At 45.9% G+C, this 17,086-nt stretch overlaps 2 protein-coding genes and 1 long non-coding RNA gene across 4 annotated transcripts; 1 reads left to right on the forward strand and 2 right to left on the reverse strand.

Annotated features, from left to right (window-relative positions):
- The first annotated feature begins 2,070 nt into the window (after positions 1–2,070).
- Positions 2,071–10,868, forward strand: ZNF133 (zinc finger protein 133). Of its 2 annotated transcripts, none has more exons than XM_005860603.2 (4): positions 2,071–2,134; positions 6,965–7,091; positions 7,229–7,324; positions 8,963–10,868. In XM_005860603.2, exons 2-4 carry the CDS (start codon positions 6,971–6,973, stop codon positions 10,561–10,563), a joined length of 1,818 nt encoding a protein of 605 aa, XP_005860665.2. In that variant the 5' UTR covers positions 2,071–2,134; positions 6,965–6,970; the 3' UTR covers positions 10,564–10,868. The 2 variants fall into 2 exon arrangements, with proteins under 2 accessions (XP_005860665.2, XP_014390559.1); XM_014535073.1 differs by lacking the exon at positions 2,071–2,134 and adding an exon at positions 2,219–2,366.
- LOC102248085 (60S ribosomal protein L27-like) lies at positions 5,954–6,339 on the reverse strand (the record flags this gene model as incomplete). Its single annotated transcript, XM_014535074.1, is given in 1 exon segment — positions 5,954–6,339. A coding segment is annotated over 1 exon segment (339 nt), but the record flags the coding sequence as incomplete, so codon positions are not given.
- A 3,790-nt stretch (positions 10,869–14,658) lies between the features above and the next one.
- Positions 14,659–16,531, reverse strand: LOC106725107. The gene is made up of 2 exons (XR_001360980.1): positions 16,030–16,531; positions 14,659–15,360 (listed from the first exon to the last, which is right to left on the reverse strand). It is a non-coding gene; the product is annotated as an uncharacterized LOC106725107 (long non-coding RNA).
- Positions 16,532–17,086: the final 555 nt, after the last annotated feature.

Genomic DNA, 17,086 nt, shown 5'->3' on the forward strand with positions numbered 1-17,086 from the left:
CCACTGAGCCAAACCGGTTAGGGCTCCCTTTTCATTTTGATGGTGGTTTCTTTTGCTGTGCAGAAGCTTTTTATTTTGATGTAGTCCCATTTGTTTATTTTTTCCTTTGTTTCTCTTGCCCTAGCAGACGTATCAGCAAAATGCTTCGTGAGATGTCTGAGACTTTACTGCCTATGTTTTCTTCTAGGATATTTATGGTTTCATGGCTTACATTTAAGTCTTTTATCCATTTTGAGTTTATTCTTGTGTATGGTGTAAGTTGGTGGTCTAGTCTCATCTTTTTGCACGTGTCCAGTTTTCCCAACACCATTTGCTGAAGAGACTGTCTTTACTCCATTGTATGTTCTTGCCTCTTTTGTCAAATAATTGACCATAGTGCTGTGGTCAATTTCTAGGGTCTCTGTTCTGTTCCATTGATCTGTGTCTGTTCTTGTGCTAGTACCAGGCTGTTTTGATTATAATGACTTTGTAATATAGTTTGGTATCCGGCACTGTGATGCATATTCCCCTCTCACAGGAAGTCAGACAGCCCCTCATCTTGGAAGTCTTCCTTGGTCTCTTATCACCAGAATCCTGTGATCCCTGACTTTCACATATAGGAAGCATCACTGGACACTTAAACATGGATGTCCCTGCGTTGATACTTTGAACTTCTCTGTGTTAACAGCTAATTTCTAAGTGGGAGAGAGACCTGAGAAGGTTCTAAATAAAACGGGCACTTACCCAGGGCCAGGGCTAAATTGAAATTCACTACAAACCAGACAGCCCGAGGGCAAGAGAAGGAAATGGATCCATCCTGCAAGAGCAATTGAAATTCACTACAAACCAGACAGCCTGAGGGCAAGAGAAGGAAATGGATCCATCCTGCAAGAGCTAAGAAGAAATTTTAGAAAATTCTCATCTCTTCCTGGGTCTCTGGGACACAGTAGAAATTTTCTTTGTCTTCCTAGAGAAGGAGTAAGTTTCGGAGCGCCTACTGTGTAAGGTAGAGAAGTGAGAGGTGTCCAGGTGGAAATGCCCTCCCACCAGTGAAGTGGGGCTTGCTCTCCGGCACCTCAGTTGAGGGTGTCCCCAGATGGCAGCAGCACAGCCCAGTTCTCAGAGTCAAAAATAAATACATACATACATACATACATACCCAGAGAGCCCTAACCAGTTGAGTGGATAGAGCTTTGGCCTGTGGACTGAAGGGTCCCCATTTAATTCTGTCAAGGACACAGGCCCGGTTGTGGGCTGGATCCCCAGTAGGGGGTCGTGGAGCAGGCAGTTGATGAATTATTCTCATCATTGATGTTTCTATCTCCTCACTCTCTCTATTCCTCTCTGAAATCAATAAAAATGTATTAAAAAAAAAAAAAGACCCAGAGAGCCAAGCCGAGGCGCTATGGCCTAAGAGGTCCTCTTCCCCAGAAGATAAAGGAGTTTCCCTATAATTTCAGGGACTGCAAAGGAGGAATAAGGTCCCAGGTCACCGGCAGTGGAGTGTTTGGGTTGACGACTCGTGCCCTGATGAACCCCCGGGCAGAAGGCTGCACCCCTCCCATCTTCCTTCTCGCCTCGGGTGTAAATGAAGTTAAAAGGGCATGTGACCTGGACGAGACCGCATCCCTCCGGCGCTCACGGAATACCGGGAACAAGCTAGTAACCCACAGCAGGAGCTGGGAAACTGGGCTGCCGAATCCCCTCTGCCCCGCATCCACTCCAGAATCGGAAAAGCAGCCTCCGCTCACGTCACTTCCGCGCGCCGAGGGGCGGGGCCGGATGCGGAAGGCACTGCGGGAGCCACTGGGAAGTGTAGTCTTTTAGGCAAGGCGTTAGAGAGAGGTCGGGCACAACGGAGTACTACGCCTATGGCCCCTTACATGTTTTGTGAACGTGGTTTGAAGAATAAAAAGTAGGAATCTAGGTGCCACATTGGTTATTCTCCAGGGACCGGAGTAAGTTATCCGCAGTGCTCCCTCGGAGGCCAATGGGAGCGCGGGCCAGCTGCGTGCTCCGGCCGCGCCGAGCATCCTGGGGGGGTGGGGCGTGGTCCCGGCGCCGTGGCGGATTCTGGGTAGTGTAGTCCGCCCGCGTGGCTGGAGTCGGTCCCCAGCTGGTGGCTGGATTGACCCCTTGTTCTTCGGTGGCGCAGGTGAGTGAGGCTCCCGCGACACCTTTGCCTCACCGTGCCCTTCCCTGCTCCGGAAGGTGGGTCTAAAAGCCTTGCTGTGGGCCGGGACTGCGGATGGTGCCGTGGGCGGGCGAGGAGGTAGTGATGGGGACGTGCTGTCGTGGCTCAGGCCGTGCGCTACCGGATGTCTTATTTGGGGGTGTGGGCGCGCATCCCCGACGTGAGTGAAGCTCAACCTTGAAGTCCAGTGATGGTGGGTGCTGAGCTCCGGCCTTTCGTCCTAGGGTTCCTGTGGGTTGCGACATGTTTGGCCTTGGCCGAAATACGGGTATTGGGAGAGGGGGTCTCTCGTGCCACAAGTCCCTGGGTTTCGGGGGGTTGAGTTAGTAGGCTCTGGGGGTCCTAACATTTCCCAGGTGGTGGAGTGGGGGCTGCCATTGGGGTTTTGGTGGGTGAGGGCTGAGAGTCTCGCATCGATCCTCCCTCTCTGTTTTGCTGAGGCGGGGTGCGGGGTCCCTGGCTCGGACTAGGTGTTGGAATGGCCATTTGGGCGCGATCTTAGGGTCTCAAATCGGCAGGTCACCCCTGGGCTCGGGCCTTGGAAGCAGTGGGGCTGGGGGCCACTGGGCAAGTTTTTCAGAGATGCGAAGGACTGTCCCTGATCCCAGGAATCATGAGTTCCCCCATTTCTGGTGTGGCCAGGCTTTGGGACTTTAAGTTTCATCTTAACTTTTTATTACAGAAAATTTTAAGACAGAAGTAGATAGAACTCATCACCCAGATTCAGTGCTTATCACCTCTTGATCATTCTTGATTCCATCTCAGAATGACACCCTGAGAACCCTTATAATCCACCGTGGTTTCTTATCACCCAGAGCCACATTTCATCCAGGCTCTGTGACTTTATAGCTGTGTCCCCTTGGGCAAGAGACTGACCTCACTTGTGCCTCAATTTTCTTATCTGTGAAATGAAGATAGCAAATCCGTACTCCATTGGGTTGGGGAGGTAGAATGAGGTAAAACTTGTGCAGGGCCTGGAACAGTCTCTGGTATATATGTATATGCTAAGTGCCTGGTAGGTGTTAACTTTCCTTATTAGAGCAAAGGTGAGAGAGGGTCAGCTCAGGGCCAGCGCCAGTAGCAGGTCTGAGCTGGCAGCGTTCACAGCCCACAGATCAGCTCTCTCCCCAGCAAGCTGCCCACCGTCTTTTCTAATGTGACAGCTCCATTCTTCATGCTTTTAAGGAAGAGGAAGCCCTACCCTGCTGGATCTTGAGGGTTTCCGGTGACGCTCCTGAATCTTTTTGTTCTTGTTCTGCCGCCTCTACGCCTCCTGCCTGCCCAGAGAGGACTTCCTCATGGGCAAAGGGAGGCTCCTGGGCTCTGGCAGCCCAGCTTCAGGGAGGGTCCTGCTTGCCTTTTGCATGCTGCAGGGTTTCCTTTGCTCACCTTTGACATCCAGAGATCAGAGCCCCAGCTGGCTTCCCCAGGAAACGAGGCCTGCGGTAAGAGTGACAGTTTTCACAGGGACTGTTCTTCAGACCTGGGGCCCTTATTCATGACTTCTCGGTCCTGGCCCAGCATTTCTTCCCTCGGCATTTGTTCAGACTGCTCACTTCAGAGCTTGTCTGCATCTGAAGTTGTCAACATTCTGCTCTTTTTCCATCCAATACCCTCACTTACTCTTTTCCCCTGCTAGACTGGTTTGCAGCAAATCTTCATAGCATTTCACCTTAAACACTTCAGTAGGTATCTAACACAGAAGGACTTCTTAATTTAAGGGAACCACAATCTTATTGTTATACCCAACAGAATTAATATTTGTTTCCCTGGTTGTTTAAATTTTTTTTTTCTGTGAACAGCCCTTGTCAGGAGTGGAAGAGGAAGACATTTCTGGAATCGAGAATGCTGGTTTTCTCTGTCCCTGCCTCTCTTTCCTCCCATTTCTTCTGATCTGGTTGGTTAATAGCTGCAGCTGCTACCAGTGGTGCAAGCCTGGTCTCTTGAGTTTTCCTTGCCTCTTTCTTCTTTCCAAACCTCCCTCCCTTTTGATTGGCTGTTGTATCCTCTCAATTCTGCCTAAGTCGTACCCCTTAGTTCCTCCTTCCTTTCCATTGTCTCTACTCCTGCACTACCCTAGCTTCCTGTCTCCTCTCCACCTTCTTGCCTGACTCCCCCACATCCCCCTTTCTCTTAAATTGGGCTTCTAAAGTATAAATACAATCATGCACTGCTTATCGATGGGGATATGTCCTGAGAAGCGTGCAGTCAGGAGATTTTGTCATGGTGTGAACATTATAGAGTGTACTTACACACACCTAGATGGTATACTAGTAAGCCTAAAGATGGGAAGTAAAAATGGTGGTTAGCAGGGTTTGAGGGTGAGGAAGAAGTTACTGTTTAATGGTTACAGAGTTTTAGTGTGGGATGATGAACCAATTCTGGAGATGGATAGTGGTGATGGTTGTACAACAATGTGAATATACTTAATCCTACAGAAATGTACACATAATGTACACATGTGCCGGTCAGGGCACATGACTGGGCTCGATCCCCAGTCATGGGTGTACAGGAGACAGCTAGTCAATGATTCTCTCTCATCATTGATGTTTCTATCTCTCTCTCCCTCTCACTTCCTCTCTGAAATCAGTAAAAATATTTAAAAATTTTTAAATGATAAAAATTTTTTTGTTTTGTATATTTTATGGTAATAATTTTAAAAACCTACAGATGTCTACACTCCAACTATGCTGTGTTTACCAGTAGGTGCCTTATTCCTCCCAGGTAGTCCTCCCTGTCCACGTTGTGGCTTCCTCTCTCCCTTTGCTCACAGTGTCCTCTTCTCTGCTTCCTCTATCTGGAATACCTAGCACTTTTCTCTTGTGATTCTGGTCCATCCTTCAAGACCAAGTTCTTAGGACTCTCTCATGAAATCTTTCTTTTTAAAAAAAATTTTTTTTCCTTTATTGATTAAGGCATTACATATGTGACCTTATCCCTTCATTGCCCCCCACACACACAACTCCCTACTCATGCCCTCACCCCCAAGTGTCTGTGTCCATTGGTTATGTTTATATGCATGCATACAAGTCCTTTGGTTGATCTCTCCCCCTTCCCCCCACCCTCCCCTGCCTTCCCTCGGAGGTACTAGTATGAAATCTTTCTTGATGTATGTGTTCCATTGTGCCCTCCATTTTGAAAAAATATTAAGGATATGAGTAGAACTGGGCAGGGGGGTGAGAATGGGGTGTAGAAATTAATTTGTAGATTGAGTGGCCAAGAAGGTTCGCCCTGAGCATCTGCAGTGTGGGGCTGTAAATTTGCTGTTATCCACATTTCACAGGTGAGAAAATTAAGGCACTAGTTGACGGCAGACTTGGGTCCTGAACCCAGGCATTGTGATTCAAGACCCTCCTCTTCACCACTTCCCGCTTCTCAGGCCTGAGAAGGCTGAGGGGCCATGGGATTCAGGGGAAGGACTGAGTTGTAGTTTATTCTATGCCATTATTGAATTTTATGAACTTTAGTCACTCAGATGCTTCAATATTTTGTTGTTGTTAATCCTCACCTGAGGATATTTTCCCATTGATATTTAGAGAGACTGGGAGGGGGAGAGAGAGAAACATCGATGTGAGAGAGACACATTAATTGGTTGCCTCCCGCACAAGCCCCGACCGGGACCAGGCATTGAGCCTGCAACGGAGGTACATGCCCTTGACCAGAATTGAACCCAGGACCCTTCAGTCTGAGGGCTGATGCTCTATCCACTGAGCCAAACCAGCTAGGGCCAGATGCTTCAATATTGATTCATTTGGTTATGCTATTTAATTTTTTAAATTCTTTTTTTTTTTTTTTTGGATTTTTAATGACAGAAACAAAATATATATCTAAAACCGCAGCTTCTGGAAGAACCATTTGTTCTTGCCGGTCTTGTATCTCTCTTCAAACTTGACTTTGGCCTCCCGCCGGGCCTTGCGTTTTAGAGCGGGGTCTCTGAAAACGTCCTTGTTGACAACAGTTTTGTCCAAGGGGATATCCACAGAGTACCTTGTGGGCATGAGGTGATTGTAGTTATAAACTTTCACAAAAGACTTGATCTTTGACCTCTTGGCAATTTTCTTCTTGCCCATGGCAGCTGTCACTTTTCGGGGGTAGCGGTCAATTCCAGCCACCAGAGCATGGCTGTAGGGGCGGTCCGAGGTGCCATCATCAATGTTCTAAATGAGCAAGATTTACATTTAGGATCAACTTAGTTTCATAAACTTGCCCATTTCGAACGCAGCCACTCGGGCCTAGAGCAGAAAGGAAAGAACCGCACTTCTGCTAACCTTTCACCCCGGAGGTGGTGATCTCACTTCCGGTACCGCCCCTTTAATTTTTTAAATTCTTAAAACTCAGAAAGTCTTTTATGTTTTACTATTGTTTAATTTTTATATGTTGTCTGCTCTTCTCTGCCTGGATTTAAAGTTCTGAGAGTTAGGGACTCTTTTTTTACATATACAGGGTGTCTCAAAAAATGTATATACACTTTAACAGCTGATAGCTCAATTTTGAAAATGAAATGTATTTTAATAAACACGGCCTTTATACAAAGTGTGTATATACGTTATAGGATACCCTATATTCTCCAAACAGTTCACCCAGGGTCTTGAATGTACAGATTCACAAGTGATGCTTGCTGGATAGCCACAGAGGTTTAAAGGTTTTAGAACACTGGCACCAGGGTCACAGTCAAAGGCAGGATTTAGATATCTCTCCTGCGTCCCCCAGGGACGCCTTCTTCCTGCTCCTTACCTTGAGTCGTGGGCAAGGCTGGCTCCTTGGTGAGCAGGACTGTGTTTTGTTTTACAGGCACACATGGCATTCAGGGATGTGGCTGTGGATTTCACCCAGGAAGAGTGGATGCTGCTGAGCCCTGCTCAGAGGTCCCTGTACAGGGAGGTGATGCTGGAAAACTACAGCAACCTGGTCTCACTGGGTAAGCCTGGCATCTCTTAGGACCCCCATGCATGCTGCTGGGCATTTTAGGATCTGCTTGAAGCAGCCATCTTGCCTTCTGACTTGGCCCTTGAGTCCGTAACCTGCAGCCACCTTGTTTTCTTTCTCTGTGAGCAGGAATTCCATTTTCTAAACCAAAGCTCATCACCCAGCTGGAGCAAGGGAAGGAAACCTGGAGAGAGGAGAGAAAATGCCCACCAGCCACTTGTCCAGGTGAGTGGGGAACTGGGCAAATGGATCATAGAGCTGCGTGTGGGCAGCTTGGGGTGGGGGAGAGGAGGCATTGCTCAGGTGTAGGGAGGGAAGACTAACGCCTCACCTCCCCAGCTGCTGTTTGCATTGCCTGGCACAGCCGCCTCCCTTCCAGACCTTCATTCTTCCTGGTGTGTCTTCCTCCACTAGAAGCCTTTCTCCCTCCTACTGAGTTTCCCTCTCTACCTCACTCAGTTCTCTTCATATTCATAGACTTATTTCTCGTTACTTTTTTTTTTTAAAGATCAAGCAAGAATGTGGAAAAAATCTGAGTGAGCTAAAGAAATAAGGCAAGCCCAGGGAGAGGGAGGAAGGCTAAAAATCCAACCAAGAAATTGAAATTGAATTCTTAAAAAACTGTGAGCCAAAAGTAGTTTTTACATTTTTAAATAGTTACATAAGTATATAATATCCTCAGTTTTATGCTTCTTACCCTCAAAGCTTAAAATTATTTGCTATCTGACCATTTAAGAAAAAGTTTGCCGAAATATGCTCTAAGGAATTACGATATACAGCCCTAACTTTTCCTGACCTACTTATTATGTAAAAATGTAAGAACATTGCAATTGCACAGTTCCGTTTACTCCTCCCCCCAACATTCTTTATTCTATAGTTCTTATTTGTATTACGCTTACATACATTGTAAATTCCCTAATACGATATGTATTTTTTTAATCAAGAAGAAATTATTTTATATGCATTCAGATAATTTACCATTTTCTGTACTCTTCATTTTCTTTCTGGAGATCTGAGTTTCCATCTGGTATCATTTGTCTTTAGCTTAAATAACTTGTTTAACATTCCTTATGCAGGTGGCACTGTATTTGCTTACGTTTTGTTTTTCTGAATGTTGACATCTCCTACTTAAGTACTATAAGAAGAAAATTTTTCTTTTATATTGATTTCCGGGGAAACTCATTTATATTAATTATAGAAATTATCAGGGATTGAACTGATCAGGAGCTCCAGCAAGGAGCATCTCTTAAGGCTGTTTGTGTTGCCCATTGCTGTCGACCTGCTGCATTATGGCACAAAGAAATCTTTTAATAAACATTCGTTAGTGAGTGGGAAAACTAGTTCAGGCATCTCACACACAATCTCTCTAGCCACTTTTTTGTGCTGCTTCTTACACTAGGAGTTCTCCAGTCTAAATGACTGTTCTCTCAATCTATCCCTTTGTCTTCATAGGGAAATAGGGAAAGACATGGCATTTCCACATGGGTCCTCTGGTTAGAGATCTCTCAGTCACCGAAAATACTTGAGGACCCAGATTATATAAGTGTGGGTGGTTGTGAGTTAGAAGATGGTTGTAATGAGCGGGGAGGCTGTTGCATCTTGGCCCTATTTACAGATCTGAAACTGCCTGTGATGCTTTTACAGTCTGACACATAGAATAGGTTCAGGAATGGGTTTTCTGGATTGTTGTGGAAATTGGAAGATGTTGTGATGGGCTGGAAAAGGATCATGTAAAGGAAGGTCTTGTTTGGGTAGCACTTAAATTTTAAGCATTTTGAAGAACAGGGGATTGAGTCTCTCCATCAGAATTACTGGGGTTTCCCTCCTGAGTCTCAGTTCTGCCTCTGACTCTTCTCTCTGCAGGAGAACCAAAGCCAGAGCTCCACCTCTGTGCTTTCTGCCCTCCAGATTTCTCTAGTCAGAAGTTCCACATGCAGCACATGCTGTGTAGTAATCCCCCCTGGATCTTCCCATGCTTGTGTGCAGAAAATCACATCCAGCCGGGGGATCTGTGCCAGGGGGACCAGAAAAAGCAGCAACAGACCTCTGATCCAAGTTGCTGGAGTGATAAAGCAGAAGGTCAAGAAAGAGAAGGCCCCAAGCCTTCATTTGGAAAGACAAAGAAAAAAGCTTTAACAGCATCATCCAAGCCACCCCAAAGGCAGCCAGTCAGCTCTAGGAATGGCATCAGAGGGGCGGAAACAGAGGCCACCCCTGCTCAGGCAGAGAATTCTGAGGAAACAGACAAATTATTGAAGAGGATAGAAGTCTTAGGATTTGGAACAGTCAATTGTGGAGAATGTGGACTGGGCTTCAGCAAGATGACAAACCTGCTTAGTCACAAGAGGATACACTCAGGGGAGAAGCCATATGTGTGTGGGGTGTGTGAGAAGGGCTTTAGTCTAAAGAAAAGCCTTGCCAGGCACCAGAAGGCACACTCGGGGGAGAAACCTGTTGTGTGCAGAGTGTGTGGACGAGGATTTAACCGGAAGTCAACACTCATAATACACGAGAGGACACACTCAGGTGAAAAGCCTTACATGTGCAGTGAATGTGGGCGAGGCTTTAGTCAGAAGTCAAACCTCATCATACACCAGAGGACACACTCGGGGGAGAAGCCCTATGTGTGCCGGGAGTGTGGGAAAGGCTTTAGCCAGAAGTCAGCTGTCGTTAGACACCAGAGGACACACTTAGAGGAGAAGACCATCGTGTGCAGTGATTGCGGACTAGGCTTCAGTGATAGGTCAAACCTCATCTCCCACCAGAGGACGCACTCAGGGGAGAAACCTTATGCCTGCAAGGAATGTGGGCGATGCTTTAGGCAGAGGACGACCCTTGTCAACCACCAGAGGACACACTCAAAGGAAAAGCCTTATGTGTGTGGAGTGTGTGGGCACAGCTTTAGCCAGAATTCAACCCTCATCTCACATAGGCGGACGCACACCGGGGAGAAGCCTTATGTGTGTGGCGTTTGTGGGCGAGGCTTTAGCCTGAAGTCACACCTCAACAGACACCAGAACATACATTCAGGGGATAAGCCCATCGTGTGCAAGGATTGTGGGCGAGGCTTCAGCCAGCAATCAAATCTCATCAGACACCAGAGGACACACTCAGGGGAAAAGCCCATGGTGTGTGAGGAGTGCGGGCGAGGCTTCAGCCAGAAGTCAAACCTCATTGCACACCAGAGGACACACTCAGGGGAAAAGCCATATGTGTGCAGAGAGTGTGGGCGGGGCTTTAGTCACCAGGCAGGTCTCATCAGGCACAAGAGGAAGCACTCGAGGGAGAAGCCTTACATGTGCAAGCAGTGTGGACTAGGCTTTAGCAATAAGTCAGCTTTAATCACCCATAAATGGGTACATTCAAAAGAGAAGCCCTGTGTATGCAGAGTATGTGGCCAAGGCTTTATCCAAAAGTCATACCTCATCTTACATCAGATGACACACCAGGAGGAGAAGCCTTAGGTGTGCAAGACGTGGGCGAGGCTCACCTCAACAGACACAGGAGAATGAAATCTCTCCACCACAAGCTGCCACTCCAGACTGACAGACCTATTGAGCAATCTTCCGACCTGTTACACTCTCTTTAAGAGTGAAAGTGCTGGTGAGGACTAAATACTCAACATTTTTACACTTTGATGAAATGGGATAGAAAAATGCATTCCATAAGTGGTCAAAGGACATTTGGCTTCATTTACTTTCTTCACACTAAGTCTTCATGTTTTGTGGCCTTCTATTCTAATAAACGTTGCTTCTTTACAACTCTCTTACCTTAGCCTTGTACCTCATTTACTCATCTATAAAAATAGGGAATCAGGAGTGGTACAGATAATCTTGAATTCCTAAGTCCACTGTTCTGCAAGAATTCAATTCCTTGGAAGACCTAAGAACTGAGTCACTAGTATATTTATTAGAAAGTCTAGTCCCTTACATTGGGAGACAATTTAGGAACTGTATTCAGAGATCTCACGTGAGGGGAGGAAACCTTCCAGGTTTCTTCCAGAGAATATGGCTTCCTCTGGAGCCCACCTGCGCCTGGAGCTGCCTCTTCCCTTGGCTGCTGTGACAGCTCCCCTTCTGGCATCTCTCCTCTTAGCTTTCAAATGTCTATTGTTGTCTTTGCTAAACCATCTCCTAACCACCTTTCTTGCTTTTTGTCAGGCTTTCGTCCCTACTTCTCCCATTATGGAGCCTCCTTAATAATACACTGTCCCCAGCACTCCAATCCCAGGGGGTCTTTCCATTTTGACCAAACAATTCCTTAGTGTCACAGCCTGGGGTCTCCAATCACACCCATCTGAGACCACCCTTAACTGTACCTCCTTACTGGCACTCTAACAATATAATGGTCTTTAACCATGTTCTGTGCTCGGCCCTCCAATAACATAAGACTCTTAAAGCCACACTCCAAAATTAGTTGTGTAATACGAGGATTTAGAACTTACAGTCGTGCTCCTCAGCACTCCATCTTAGACTTGTCTAAGGTCCCTTAAGCCATACACTCTCAGTAGTTCTCCAATTACAAGGCTAAAGATATTCAACCATGTTTAAAGATTGTTAATCATACCTCCTCCATTGTGTTTCGTCTGGTGGTTTTGCCCAAAATAAGTGGCCTTTAAGGTAAGGATCATTTCAAGGATGTGGGAGTAATACCTTTCAGAAAGGAAGGGAGAGGAAGAGATAGAAACATCAATGATGAGAGAATCATTGATCGGCTGCCTCCTGCACACCCCCTACTGGAGATCTAGCCCGAAACTCAGGCATGTGCCTTTGACCGGAATTGAACCCGAGACCCTTCAGTCTGTAAGCCGACGCTCTATCCACTGAGCCAAACCAGCTAGGGCTAGGACTGACTTTTCTAACTAACTCAAACCCTTGGAGCCATAATGAAAATAGGTCAAGGTTGGCTACAGAAAAATAAATTCTGCAAGGTAGCCCACACCTTCAGCCAAAATAAAATACACTCTGGAGGGAAATACTGTAGTCCATATCACAGAGAGATCTGCATAATGTTACTAGACATGGAGCTTTAAAATTAATGGTGGAGCCGGAGGCGGAGGAAGAAGGAATTCAGCTTTGCCTGAGAACAGTCAAGTTCTTACCACCCTCATTATTTTAGCAATGGCAGAGGGTGAGGCCCATGCTTACCACGAGCAGGCTCCATTTTCAAACTTATCAACAGAGTAGTGGGCAAAAGAGTGGTTAACAGCCCTAGCCGGTTTGGCTCAGTGGATAGAGCATCGGCCGTGGACTGAAGGGTCTTGGGTTCATTTCCGGTCAAGGGCACCCACCTGAGTTGCAGATGGATCCCTGGCCCTGTTTGGGGAGCATGTGGGAGGCAACCAATCGATGTGTCTCTTTCACATCGATGTTTCTCTCTCTCTCTTTCCCCTCCTTGCCTCCCTTCCATTCTCTCTAAAAATCAGTGGGAAAATATCCTGGGATGAGGATTAACAACAAAAAATAGTAAAGTTCATAATCAACTGACTAAGGAAGTGAGATCATCCTAGGCGGCCTAGCTGGGCCCGAGTCAACCAGTTGAAAGGCTTCAAATGCAGAACTGAGACTTCTCTGGAGAAGAAATTCCCTGGTGGGCAGGGAATTTGATCCGATTAAACACACATTCTCTTCCATTTACAAATAGTCTCAGCATCTGTTTCCAGAGAGCCCAGCCTGGGACAAGCTCCATGGTTAAAGGCACCAGCGTCTCCTATGGGTTCGTTTGTCCATCCAAAGGTATTTTGTCCACTGATTTTTAGAGAGTGGGAGGGAGACTCACATTGTGAGCCTACCATTACACTGGTTCCAAGCAATAATAAACATAGCTCAACTTCATTTATTTAAAAGATATAATAACTCTAAACAGATTGAAATGAAACCCAGGAATGGAATTCAGTAAGAATATGTTGTATTTATCCCAGCAATGGAGGAGGTATGACTCAAAAACATATACTAGCAATGTAATTTTCTAATGAGAAAAAATAAATTGATTTCAATGGGTGCTGAAAAATCCTTAACACGGTTTTGATTCCTGATATTTTAGTAACTTAGGAGTAAGTGGAAACTAAATTTGGCTACTGGGAAATTTACTTTCATGTATGTGGCTTGTATTACATTTCTATTACATAGCGCTGCTCTGGGCTCTAGAAGATACTCTGCTTCTATAGCATATAAAGAACATCTCCAAATCAATAAAAAACAGATAAGGAACTCAGTTGGCCAATAAACACGTGGGAACTCACTCACCTTGATGGTAAGGAAGGAATGGCAAATTCCAGGTCACGGGAGCCCTGTGGGGACGTGGGACGAAGGCATGAAGCAGCAACCAGGCCTCGGGAGGAGATGGCAGTGGGTTCAGATGCAGGGAGGACACTGAGCCACCAACCACTGGACACTCAGACCCGGGGGCCAGGCCATCCACCTGGAACCCTGAGCACCAACTGCAGCAGTGTCTGGTGCCCTAACCCAGCTTTCAAGAATAATGGCCATTGTTTCACTGCCACCTTCTAAATCTCGAACCCTGTGCAGTTTACCTTGCAGCCAACCCTAACTGATCCATAATGAAAGAGAACTCTGGGAGAGGTGGTCCCGGCTAAGCAAAGTCCATCCCCAGACACCAAACCAGAGGATCACACTCCATGGGTCTCTTCAGACACTGGTTATCCTTACAGCGTCCTAACAAAGCCTGCCAAGGGTGTGCCAGGGGAAGACAGTGCTGGCACCACCCGACTCCACTGGGAGCTTGGATTCCAAGGACTATGCCTGTCCTCCCTATAGACAGCCACCGCTTCCAGGAAATAAAGTGCAGGTAGTGATAGCAACCACTTAACAAAGTCTGTTATTTACTGTGCTTAGTTATTTTATATTAATGAATATTCTTGTTATGTACATTAAAAGAAACAATTTAGGGACTCCACAATTCAATCACCAAAGACTGAAATAACATTCTGAAAAAGGAATAAGTCAAAATTAGGCATTCACGCAAGTACTTTATTTAAACCTTATTTGTCACCAAGTTACAAGCCATAACAATAGGAATATCCACAAGTTCAACACAAAAAAAAACATTTTTAATAAGCCAATCTGAAAAAGACAAATAGGAATAAGTCAAAATTAGGCATTCATGCAAGTACTTTATTTAAACCTTATTTGTCACCAAATTACAAGCCATAACAATAGGAATATCCACGAGTTCAACACAAGAAAAACATTTTTAATAAGCCAATCTGAAAAAGACAAATATCACATGATCTCACTTGTTTGTGGAATCTAATGAACAAAATGAATTGACCAACAAAATAAGACCCAAAGCATAGAGACATGGAATAGACTGATATACCTCAATGTGGGGTTGGGGGGGGACGAGAAAAGATAAACCAAAGACCTTATATACTTATAGGCATAGCCCATGGACACAGGCACTAGAGTAGTGAAGACATGGGGGTGAGTAGGGTCTGGAAGAAGGGAGGTAAAGGAGGGGAGGAAATGGGAGTATCTGTAATGCTTTCAATAATAAAAGACATATTAAAAAAAGAAAAACATTTTTAAATAAACTCAGTCTTTATATACTAATTTGGAACCACCTACAAGACACATTAAGCAAAAGAACAAGACGGGACAGTGTGTAGTTCACTACTACTTGTCTCACAAGAGGGGATATCACCAGACACTGATAATATATGTGTGTGTTATCTATATTTGTATTCATGCCTACTCTACCTGCACATGCATACACTACACACATGGCTTATACAGTCCTATACTATTTCTGGAAAGACACAGTTGATACTACCACTGGCTACCTCTGAGGAGGGGAAGTGGGTGGCTGAGGGACAGGGATGGGAAGCAGATTTTTCACTACACAACACTTCATACTTTTTAGCTTTGAACTTTGTGCAATTATTATCTATTGAAAAAGAAATTCTAAAACAAGCAGCAATAAGACATGCATCAAGTTCATCACCATCACATTAGGAAATACCCATGCTTCCACTGTCATATAATTAAAAGACAAAAACATCTGAGTTCATCTTAACCACAATTACCAAACCTCAAATACACATTTCAGAAGGAAACAAGCAAAGGACCGCCAGAGCTGGATGGTTTCTTTAAGTGAAGCTCCGTGGAGGCCCTAGCGTCTAATAGTCATCAAGGCCCAGCTTAGCAGCAAAGAGCGAGGTGATGAGGTCATCCCCAATTGTCAGAGCCAGGTCACGGGGCGTGTGGCCTCTAATATTCTTCTTTCGGATGCTTGCATTGCATCTGGGAAAGGAACGGGGGTGAACTGAAGGACATAGGCACTTGGACCTGAGCGTCTGGCTCTTCCTTGACATGGAGGCCAGTCCGGGAGCCTCCTGGCCCCACCTTCCCAATTCTGTCCCCAAGAGGCCACCATGACCCTCAGCCTCAAGGGTGGCTCTTAAACGGGTGAGACCTTTTGAGGGACTTCCTGATTTCAGACGTTCAATTGCCAATCCTGGCTCTTGGTCCCCATTGCATCAAAGTCCTACAACTAAAGGTGTTTACGAGGTGGACAACATCTTAATTGCGTGTTTAAAAGTTCCTAATGGCCCTAGCTGGTTTGGCTCAGTGGATAGAGTGCTGGCCTGCAGACTGAAGGGTTCCGGGGTTGATTCCAGTCAAGGGCACAGGCCCGGGTTGCGGGCTTGATCCCCAGTAGGGGGCATGCAGGAGGCAGCCGATCAATGATTCTCTCTCAGCATTGAAGTTTCTATCTCTCCCTCTCCCTTCCTCTCTGAAATCAATAAAATATATTAACAAAAAGCTCTAGTACCAGAAGCCATGGTGAGTGGTGGCCCCGATTGACTGGATTAACTATACATTCAGGCACCAGGGCCCTCTGAATCACCCCAGGTCAGCAGGGGGAGCACTGTGGCCCTCAGAAGTCTCCCAAGCGGCCAGGGAACTTACCCCAGTAAAGCAGCGATACACTCCCTTCCTGCCATGCCAAGCAGAGTTGCTTCATGAAGAGCTGTATTTTGGTACCTGTTTGGAGAAAAAAATCACCCTGGCTAAAAAAACTGGAGAGGGAGCACATGACCAAAGGGGCCTTGGTTTCACCCACTGACCTCTTTAACAAATTGAGATAATCTCTTGAGTCTCCCCTCACTGCCGCTTCCCTTGGAGAAATACTGTGATGGTGGCTAAGCTGTGATGTTAGGTAGAAAGTGAAACGTCTATGGACACATTCATTTTTTATTATGTATTTTTAAAAATTTATCTGACACATTCATATCTTAAAGTGAGAAACCCCACAAAGATCTGGTTTGTAGGTGATTTAACAAATGCTAATAAATGCTATTTTAGTACATTTCCTGCCAGAGTTTATGGAACATATTAGACAGTATCACCACTGGATTGGACCTCTTGGGCATTGTGTATATCAACGGTCGCCAACCGGTGGTCCATGGACCACTGGTGGTCAGTGAGGTCCGAAAGGTTGGCGACCACTGGTCTATGTGATAATAACCCTTCAGGGCTGAGGCTACTATTTCTTTAAAAAATATATATATATTATTGATTTCAGAGAGGAAAGGAGAGGGAGAGAGAAAGAGAGAAACATCAATGATGACAGAATTACTGATCAGCTGCCTCCTGCACACCTGCTACTGGGGATCGAGCCTGCAACCCAGGCACGTGCCCTGACCAGGAATCGAACCATGACCTCTGGTTCAAAGGTAGACACTCAACCACTGAACCACACAGGCTGGGCAGAGGCTCCTATTCTTGTGTAGGAAAATGACTTTGGCTTCAGTGAGTTGAGTTTGTAGGCTATGAAAATAAACACCAATCTTAGAACCCACAGAGCATGCTCTAGAGGTGAGACAGAGCATATTTTGCTGCACACCAGACTGTCTCTCCACCTTGCCTGGCCAGGTTTGGCCCGGATAGAGAGCAGTGGATGCCTGAAATGGAGGATGGGGTGATACCTGCATTCTAGAACTCATGAAAGGATCCTGATCAGAGA

Source organism: Myotis brandtii, unplaced genomic scaffold, assembly GCF_000412655.1.
Source record: "Myotis brandtii unplaced genomic scaffold, ASM41265v1 scaffold137, whole genome shotgun sequence".
In the NCBI taxonomy this organism is placed as follows: Eukaryota; Metazoa; Chordata; class Mammalia; order Chiroptera; family Vespertilionidae; genus Myotis; species Myotis brandtii.

Excerpts from the sequence above, each read along its gene's own strand:
- ZNF133 (XM_014535073.1), top strand. Across the intron at positions 7,092-7,228 it reads CAGCAACCTGGTCTCACTGG|GAATTCCATTTTCTAAACCA; the intron begins GTAAGCCTGGCA and ends CTCTGTGAGCAG. Across the intron at positions 7,325-8,962 it reads CCCACCAGCCACTTGTCCAG|GAGAACCAAAGCCAGAGCTC; the intron begins GTGAGTGGGGAA and ends TTCTCTCTGCAG.